The sequence below is a fragment of the Quercus robur genome, chromosome 11, assembly GCF_932294415.1.
Source record: "Quercus robur chromosome 11, dhQueRobu3.1, whole genome shotgun sequence".
In the NCBI taxonomy this organism is placed as follows: domain Eukaryota; kingdom Viridiplantae; phylum Streptophyta; class Magnoliopsida; order Fagales; family Fagaceae; genus Quercus; species Quercus robur.
Window position 1 is genome coordinate 17,264,920 of NC_065544.1, and position 9,709 is coordinate 17,274,628.

At 31.5% G+C, this 9,709-nt stretch overlaps 1 protein-coding gene and 1 pseudogene across 2 annotated transcripts; both read right to left on the reverse strand.

Moving 5' to 3' along the window:
* On the reverse strand, positions 1 to 2,290 carry LOC126704778 ((-)-germacrene D synthase-like; annotated as a pseudogene).
* A 2,419-nt stretch (positions 2,291 to 4,709) lies between these two features.
* On the reverse strand, positions 4,710 to 9,366 carry LOC126706544 ((-)-germacrene D synthase-like). Of its 2 annotated transcripts, none has more exons than XM_050406077.1 (7): positions 9,146 to 9,366; positions 8,684 to 8,960; positions 8,017 to 8,389; positions 7,701 to 7,919; positions 6,298 to 6,436; positions 5,956 to 6,204; positions 4,710 to 5,277 (listed from the first exon to the last, which is right to left on the reverse strand). In XM_050406077.1, the coding sequence occupies exons 1-7, from the start codon at positions 9,272 to 9,274 to the stop codon at positions 4,984 to 4,986; spliced, it is 1,680 nt and encodes a 559-aa protein (XP_050262034.1). In that variant the 5' UTR covers positions 9,275 to 9,366; the 3' UTR covers positions 4,710 to 4,983. The 2 variants fall into 2 exon arrangements, with proteins under 2 accessions (XP_050262034.1, XP_050262033.1); XM_050406076.1 differs by having other exon boundaries at positions 8,017 to 8,392.
* Positions 9,367 to 9,709: the final 343 nt, after the last annotated feature.

Sequence of the window (9,709 nt, forward strand, 5' to 3'; positions counted from 1 at the left end):
TTAATACTTTATTTTCTTAATCTGGCAGTATGTATAGAATGCCACATTAATTAAAATTTTAAATGACATGGCACTAGATGCATCTTTAAATTTATAATATTTAGAATGAACCATGACATGAATCCATTTCAAATGAAGAGAATCATATGTGCTTTTACTAAACCTTTTAATTGCATCTGTGAACAGCATGAGTTCTTCATGTGTGCCATGTACATCATATATGTCATCTATAATTGATGTCATGCAAATTGTTTTAGTTAGTATCCTCCTAGCAAGAGAGTATTGGGATTCAAAGTACACTCCCAAAATCCAGAAGTATAACTCCACCACCTTGTCTATTGTAAAAGATAGGTTTGTGGCAACATCTATACCTTTACACCACCTAAATTATAATTTCAACAAAAATTGTCTGGTCAAATCATGTCTTATGAAAGTGATGATCATGAAATGTATACAATAAAATACTTTCTATTTGCATATTTAGCTGCACTTTTATATTAATTTGTGACTGATGGTAAGTTGTCTTTGATTTATAGGTAATAAAGGCTTTACATACAAAGTAGCACCAGGCCAATTGTCAAGCTAACTTATGACCCAGATATGAAGCACGACGGAAAGATTCAGCCTAAAGTAAAGATCCAGCCCAGGCGTGAATTCAAGAGAAGACAAAAACAAAGAAAGAAAAAAAGAAAAAGAAGCCCAAGATTCAATCCAACGTGGATGAAGTGTGCAAGGAAACAAAACTCAAATCAAACAATTCTTATACAGTCAACGTGGTGGGCTTTAGGGTCCAAATCAGTAATTGTATTGTTGTTGTGGGCCTCTTGATTTGTTCACCAAAACAACTACTTAGGGAGTACTTACTTCTGGGCCACGTTGGTTTTAATAATGAGCTTTTTAGGTCTTAGTATAAATAGAGGGAAATAAGAAATATTGGGGGCGGGTAGAGGAGAGCTGAAACGCAGGCTAGAAGAAAGCTGAAACAGAGGACCGCAAAGGCTAAAACGCAGGAGCCGCATGTGGCTTTTTTCTTCACCCTTTCTTTATGCTACACTGTAATTTTTCTCTTTCATTCTAGTTAGCAGTTTAATTGTCTAGTTTAATGTTCAATATTTATTTTTTGTGTTTTATTTCAGCTACCATGAGTAGCTAAAGTTTCAATTAAAGTTGAGGATGAAACCTTCTTAAAGATTATCAATTTTATTTATGTGATTTGATTTTTCCCAAAATGGTTGTTCTTTAATGATTTAAATTGTTCTTACTTTATTACAATTAACTAAGATAAGATTCTTAATATGAGTTCAATCATGTTTTTTTCATGATTTTGGATTTATCTTAATTAATTGAATGCTTGATTTATTATTACTTGATTATAAAATTAGATACAGATACAATTAATGATTTAATTTTATACTTAGGAAGCGAAGAAGAGCATGCTTTAGATTTTTAAAATAAGGATTTTAATGAGATATTTTCCATGATAACAAGAATGATTTTTAGATTATCATGCAGTAGTTGGGAGAAATTAAAGATAATAAATATATGTTGATATGATTTATAAGGTGGATTCTAAAAATTTAATTCATTTCTCTAAATTGTTTAATCTCTTTATTGCTTTTGTATTATATCTTTTGCTTAGTTTAACTATTTGCTTAGCTTTATTTAATTTCAAAACAATCAAATTTTATTAAACTAGATTGGGATTAATTTGGTTAAGATTTGATTAGTTTTCCTATGTTCATACAAGTCTCTATGGGTTCGATCTCGCTCTTGTCAAACTATACTTCGGTATGGTTCATACACTTGCGAGTACTTTAAAATTTCACAACAGAAAGCTTAATTACAACACCAACATGGTGAGATATAGCTAACGAACTTACCTTGAGATATGGCTAAGTTCCTTCTGGTGTTGTTTTTGCAACATGTTAAAATCCAATTTTGCCAAGTTTAGTAGAAGTTTATTACGTGAAGCAATTTCTTGGTAGATAGAAAAGTAATGTCTTGCCTCTACCCTTGGCAAGGATTTTAGAATAGGCCGATTTAAGGTACAACTTACTTGTGTGGCAAAAGGAGGGCTTAAATTAATCACCATCGATTCAAGGTGAGTGGTAGTAAACTTAAGTGTTTCATCAAGCATATCTTCTCCATGCACCCTCATGTGTGTAGCTTCATACAAGCATAAGATTCCTCACACATCTTTAATAAGAGATTCCTTGAAGTTTCCCCTATTGTCCTTGAATTTATTGAAGACATCTACTTTACCACCCCACACAAGACATGCACTAACCATTAGTAGATGATATAAAACATGTTTTATATTTTGAAAGCGAAGAGTTCGATTAAACAGTACTTGGCTTCATTTATCAACTGATAATGGTTTTAGGATTTTTTTTTCTAAGGAGGCCAGTAAGAAAATGAATCTTAGGTTAGAGATATATAAATTTTAGGTTTTCTTATTACAAATTTTTCCACAGGATATACTAGCAAGAAAATAAGAGATAAATTACAAGTTCATTAAGCATATTGTTTCTTAATACAATGACTATACTGATTATTGTTACTAAAAATTAAATTAATCATATTAGTTTAGGATAATTATATGTTTACATTGTACTTTCAATGTAAGGTTTACATTGTAGATTAAATAAATGTGTACAATTTTGTACACATTTGCAAGAAGTGTACAATATTATACACATTTGCATAAAAGTGTACAATGTTATACATATTTGTTTAGAGGCAATGTAAATTTTACATTGATAATACAATGTACATTAAGAACTTTCCATTAGTTTATTTTAAATTTGTTAAGATTTAAATGAGTTTTTTCTAAGTTTTAAGATGAACAAATTTCTACTTTTATTGTTGACTTACTATTTTTTATCCTCCAGATTTTAGATAAAATTGATTTGTTGTTGGAATTTTTATTTTACATTTAAAAAGAGCAAGATTTTATTAAGAAGATTATATAATTTAAGCTTATTTCAGTTAGGCTTAAAAAAAATTTAAGGCCAAGATGTTAAAATTTTTATTTTATGAGGGTTAAATAAAAGTAAATAAATAAATTATATATTAAAAAAAAAAAAAAAAACAATTGCCAGCTCAGGGGTTCATTTGAACCCCTAAACTATACATAGCACCGCCCATTCAATCATATTGATCAATCTCTAAGTGTCAATGTACATGTGCTACACCATTGCGCACCTTTGGTGTGGTGGTCACTTCACAAGTGTAAGTACTTGTAGAATGTGAGGGGTAAGGGCAAAGTTTACGTCTCTCGGAGGGAGCTTCACACACATATATACTTAGATTAGACTAAAGTAAAATTCTATCTATCTCAAAAATAAATGTACATGTGCTACGAATACTGATAAGGGTGTTTTTGGTAATAAAATTGGGGCCCATAAGAGAATTGAGAGGTTGACAGCTTCAAAGAAATCGTCGGCCCTATAGAAACCATCGACTTCCTTAGGAACTGACGGCCGTGAGGATAGTAACCAACAGAGGATCCCCTAATTGACGGAATCCCCTAACTGACGGGGACAAATACCAATGGGTCCCATGTGGCCTTATGTGGCCTTACGCAGCCCTATGTGGTCTATGCACATTCATATATGGAAACATCTTGCATGTCACGTACAAAGACTTTATCACATGATTTTCACCTTCCCAGAATGGAGAATATCCCTAAGATTTTGATAGCATTAACTTCACCCTCTCCCCATAAGGAAAATCCCCCTATTCTTGGGATCTAGGGCTCTTTCCCACCACTATATAAACAACAGTTCTCTTCCTTTCTGAGGTATGCAGAAAATCCCTAGCTCTCTCACTATAGAGTTCTTAGAGATTTTTCATTCACTAACTTAACCTTCGGAGGGTCTTTGGTCAGTACCACACCAATGCCTTCTGTTTGGTTCTTGTTTTCTTATTCTGCAGGTATCCATCAGTGTGATCAAGAGCCATCAAATCACTGATGATTTTTGTTCATCATCAAATACGTTACATTAATTAAGTTTGGAAAGTGTTGTTATCAATGCTTCATGATTCACTTTGCCATTGATGACTTTTGTACTTGTTAATTAGCTAGTTAGTCAAATTTCCAATTTTCATGATCAGATTCACATGTTTAGATCATTAACAAATTTAAAAAAAAAAAAAAAAAAAAACACATGCTTAATGTTAAAAAGATTACAAGAAACAATGAAATGTTGTGAATGTAGTTTTTAGTGACCGAATCTAGTTAATTTCTGCAATGATTCCTTTTCATCTACTTTTTTTTCCTCGATATTTCATTATTATGTCAAAACAATGATGTTGAGTTGAATTTTGCCTCTATTCTACCTCCTACTCAAAAATTAAAAAAAAAAAAGCCATAATTTAGGCCTTACTTAGTGCGGAGAGTTTAAATCAACATTGGTGAGGAGCTATTAGAATAATGATTAAGTGAATAAAATAACTTTTTTTTTTATCACCTTAGGTTTTTGGGATTTTGAATATCTACAATTAAAAGAATTAATCCTTATTTTTTCTAAATTACATATTGAAATTCAGAGCTCAAATATAAACTAAATAAAAACAAGTTTAAAACTGAAAAAAAAAAAAAAAACCGATAAATATTAATATGTAGAAGAGACAGAGTGCGTTGTCGCATTGAATAATTTATTCATTGTTAGAACACATGCACAAGAAACAAATATTAATTATTGCGGATTAACAAAGCAGAGTTCTACAAAATGGAACCGTATGAGAAAAGTAATGTAGAAATAATTCTCACACATTAATCACCTATTGAAACAATATTTATTCTGAAAAAACATTGGGCTCCTAATTTTTAGAGTAATTTGGAGTTCAAGTAAAATTTTCACTCTAGACACTTACACATTTATTTTATATTGACTTCATAGGATAGTTTATCAAATCTTTATTTAAGGAACCAACTTAGTTATAATCTTGTGCTCATAATGAGCACTGACATCAATATCATCAAACTGGTACTGGATCAACAAGCATTGAGGTGACACCCTCTACCATCACTCCTCCAAGATGTGTGTATGCATCTTCATCCTTGTAGAGTAAATCCATAACTCGTGCAAGATTGACAACACGTGTAACGAGAGGTACTGGCACTTCAGTAGGTCTAATACACTCTTTGTTTATATCCTTCCATGCATTCACAATTTGCTTTCGAAATTCGTCTTGTACCTCTTGCTTTGAGACACCATATTGCTTCATGTAACATTCGATGCCCGAGACAACGTGCCCTCTCTCTTGCTCAAACTGTAAAAAAGATAAATTCCCAAAATATGTAATGAGTGTCATTTTTTGTAGGCCTAAATGGATTTGTGGATCCATTTGAAATGAATCAATTTCTTGCTTTAAATGGTAAAAATTTACAAGTGTATCTAATACCGTGTTATTAAGACCTAACAATATATACACTATTATTTACTAGATTCAAAAACAAAATTTGAACCATGTCATCAATCCGCACATAGACGTGGATCTAATTCCTTGTAGTACTGAACTAGTCTCTCATATACATTGTTGAAGTAAAAATATTGGAAAAAGAAAGAAGATAGTTATTACGAGTAAATTTGTATATTCTCCATATTTTTTTATAATTTTTGTACATACTGCATATAGGAGGATCTTTTAATTGGACTAAAATTGTGATGCTCTGAATTGATTGCATATTGATTAAGTATGTGTTATGCAGGTGTGTGTCGAGTCTCACGTTAGACATATATTGGGTTGATCTGAGATATATAATAATAACAAAAAACTCAATTGTGACAAGACTAATTATTTTAAGGTGTAGCACAAATGTGACTTAACGATTTTTCTCAAGTTTTTTTTTTAAAAAATATAGAATAATTAACGTCCCTTGATTTTAGTCACAATGCTCAATAAGATCCACTAATAATATGTGTGCTATATAACATTTGCTAAATGTACCTCATTGGAAACAATATCATCCATTAGCCTGTTTATGATTGATGCTGCTCTAACAATCTTCGGCTCCTTGATGACCCATTCCAATGCTTCCTTGGTCACGATATCTCCCATGCCAATAAAAGATATGGTGCTAAGCGTGAGGTAACAGCAAGATATTAGTGCATTACTCATATATTCCTCCATTGTGGGAATATATTTTTCTTTCAACCATACGGCTTCTTCAAAGTAGGCTTGAACAAGTTTTTTCATCTAGTTACATTAACATATAAAATATTGATCACTATAAAATGAGAATTAATGGGAAAAAATAGAGTGGTTTCAAGTGAATTAATAGTGTCTTACTGCAACTTTTGCGTAGTAAACACAGTATAATCTTCCATCCTTGCACATCTCTTCTTCAATTTCTTCAAAAACATCCAAGAGTTCTTTATAACACAACTTCATGTATTTTGGGAGTTGGTCTATGCAACTTATATCCCACCTGAAATTTAAACGTTTAAATCATGTTTGCAATGTTGACTTATACCCCAAAATTTTAAAAATAGGGCAGGGCCGACTTCATGTATTTTGGGGCTTAAGACAATAACTAAATTGATATATATATATATATATATATATATACATATATATATATATATACATATATATATATATATATATATTTATCAATTAAGTAATAATTTTTTAATTAGATGAAAAATTATGAATTAAATTGTTTTATTCAAGTTTTCTAACATCTATTTTTAAATTAATAATATAGTTAAATCACTTAATATTTCTTAACATGTTATATTTAATTGATTTTTTCACAAAATTAATTTTTAAATTTGTCAACAACTACTATGAAACTCATGCTACATCGCCCCCAAAACTATGAATGGCTGAATGGGCCATGTCAAAAATAGTGAATGATGAACAATATAATAAATATGGACTATGTAAAAGCTTAAAGCTAAGCTAAACAAGAGTGACTAAATAAATTTATTTTATCAGGATAAAACAAACACAAAGTAAAAGATCTCCTATAAAAACAAGGAGAGAGAGAGAGAGAGAGAGAGAGAGAGAGAGAGAGAGAGATTTGAAGCTGAGCCAAACCTGAAAGGAACAAAAAAGAAGGTCCAATGTAGCTACAAAGAAGCTTAAATTACTTTTTATTCTTTAAATGGAGAGAGTGTCAAAAATCCCAGCAATATGTACCCAAAAAAATGAGGTTTGAGATTTTTTTTTTTTTTTTAATTTGTAGATTTCAATTTTGTTTTGTTGAGATAGAAAAGAGAGAGTAAGTGATTTTCTAGCTTCTATGTGTGGAACACTATGAGTTTTATACTCTAAAACTTTCATATGAATAAAACCAACAGTCAGTTATACATTAAAAGAAGATAATTTTTTATTTTTATTTTTTAAAAAGTGGTAATAGTTTTAGCGTTTTAATTTTTAAAAACATTATTTTTCATCCATTGGTTAATATGGGCTTAATTAATATTTTTACAAGTAAAGATACATCCTTATTCGTAAAGATACGACCTTGAAAAATGATATTCTCCATTCTAATAGAAATTGAGAAAATCCATTTCATGGTTACGATTTTATTTTTTTAATTTGATAGTGCATAGAGTACTCCATCATTTAAAATTTTAAGTGATGTCGTTTTGAATACATCTTTAGATTTATAATATTTAATTTGAATCATGATATCAATCCATTTCAAATGGAGATGAAAAGGATCCTATATGCTTGCATTAAACCTTTTAATTGCGTCTGTGAAGAGCTCGAGTTCTTCATGTGTGCCATATGCATCATATATGTCATCTATGATTGATATCATGCACATTATTTTGGTTAGCATCTTCCTAGCAAGAGAGTATTGGGGTTCAAAGTATACTCCCAAAGCCCAGAAGTATAACTCCACCATCCTATCTCGTGCAAAAGATAGGTTTGTTGCAACATCTATACCTTTCCACCACCTAAATTACAATTTCAACAAAAATTGGCTGGTCAAATCATGTCTTATGAAAGCTTAAGAACAACACCAATGTAGTGAGATATAGTTAATGAACTTACCTTGAGATATGGCTAAGTTCCTTTTGGTGTTGTTTTTGCAACATGTTAAAATCCAATTTTGCAAATTTTAGTAGAACTTCATTATGTGATGCATTTTCTTGGTAGATAGAAAAGTATTGCCTAGCCTCTATCCTTGGCAAGCACTTTCGAATAGGTCGATTTAAAGCATGGCTTACTTGTGTGGCAAGAGGAGGGCTGAAATTAATCGCCATTGATTCAAGGTGAGTGGTAGTAAACTTAAGTGCTTCATCAAGTATATCTTCTCCATGCACCCTCATATGTGTAGCTTCATAAAAGCTTAACATTCCATTCACATCGTTAGTAAGTGATTCCTTGAAGTTTCCCATATTGTCTTTGAATTTGTTGAAGATATCTACTTTACCACCCAACACAAGACATGCATGAGCCATTAGTAGATGATGTGAAAATAATGATGGAAGTGAATGCTTGATCATGAAAATTAACTTTTAGCCTGTTTGAGGATATGTTTGGAATGAAAAGAGATGGAGGGAGAGGTGAGGAGAATAGAGGGGAAGGATTTAAGGAAGCCAGAATATATTAAAATTTAGGAAATTCCAATCACCTGCTCCCTTCTCTCATCTCCCTCAATCCAAACATAAAGTAAGTTTTCTTAAATAAACAAATAACCAACCAAAAGAGTGCTTACCACTTGGAATGTTATAACCTTGTTGTCTAAGTAATCGAAAATGAAGTGCAACGGTGTAAAGAGCATCATCACTTTCTTGGACATCACACGTATAATGATACTTGTGAATTTGTTGTAATACTTCATCAATCTCACCTTCAAAATGGTAGGACACTCCTAAGCGTTGGATTGCATCAATCAACTCCAACTTTTCTAGAAGGTTATCGATGGGAGCCATCAACATCCTTTGCACTTCTTCCTTCAACCCTTGGACTTGCTCCGAGTAATCAATGGTTTCCTAAAGTTGGAAATCGAAATAAAATATTAACATGTTGCCACTGTTTATAAGCATCTTTTGTCATTCAAAGATGATGTATTTTAAGACCATGACATTTGAATATTGGCTAAGAAATGAACAGCAATTTATATTAGAATATTAATTTTATTATGTAGCCTAACATGTCAGGTGGAAGACATATATACCTCGGATTTATTAGAATAAGAGAGGAAATGGTCTCCCCATAAGCTTGGACGATAATTTGCTGAGCGACGATGTACCTTAGCATCTGGATTTTGGGTTTGAGCAGTAGCCATGCAAATTTGGTGAGACATTTTGGGAGGTGAGAGAACAACTTAGTGTTGAAATGGTGCAATTAGCAAAAGCTTTAATGTATGCTTCTTGTCCTTCAAAAGACTGGCATGAGAGGAAGAGCTTATGTGCTTTGGTATTTATAGATATAGCTGAGGCATGCACTTTGGTTACGTTTGATAAGTCTATTTGAGAATGCATTCCTTCATTTTTTTTTTAATAGATTATCTTTGGTGTTATTTTGGAACTTTTAATGAAGGTTGATTTATTTTTTTCAACCTTTAAGTAGGTACCTTGCATTAATTAACCACAACCATAAAGCTTTATAATGATACAATTGACTTTTGTATTTTCTAATTTTCTAGAAGCATGTGAGCAAAACTTATGGCAATAAAATTGTGGTCGATATGAAATTTGGAAGAGATTTCTTCAATTTTTCTTGGACTAAAAGAAAAATG

Excerpts from the sequence above, each read along its gene's own strand:
- LOC126706544 (XM_050406076.1), bottom strand. The coding sequence starts at position 9,274 with ATGTCTCACCAAATTTGCATGGCTACTGCTCAAACCCAAAATCCAGAT. Across the intron at positions 6,437-7,700 it reads TTCACAGACGCAATTAAAAG|GTGGGATATAAGTTGCATAG; the intron begins GTTTAATGCAAG and ends TTTAAATTTCAG. Across the intron at positions 5,278-5,955 it reads ATGATATTGTTTCCAATGAG|TTTGAGCAAGAGAGAGGGCA; the intron begins GTACATTTAGCA and ends TCTTTTTTACAG.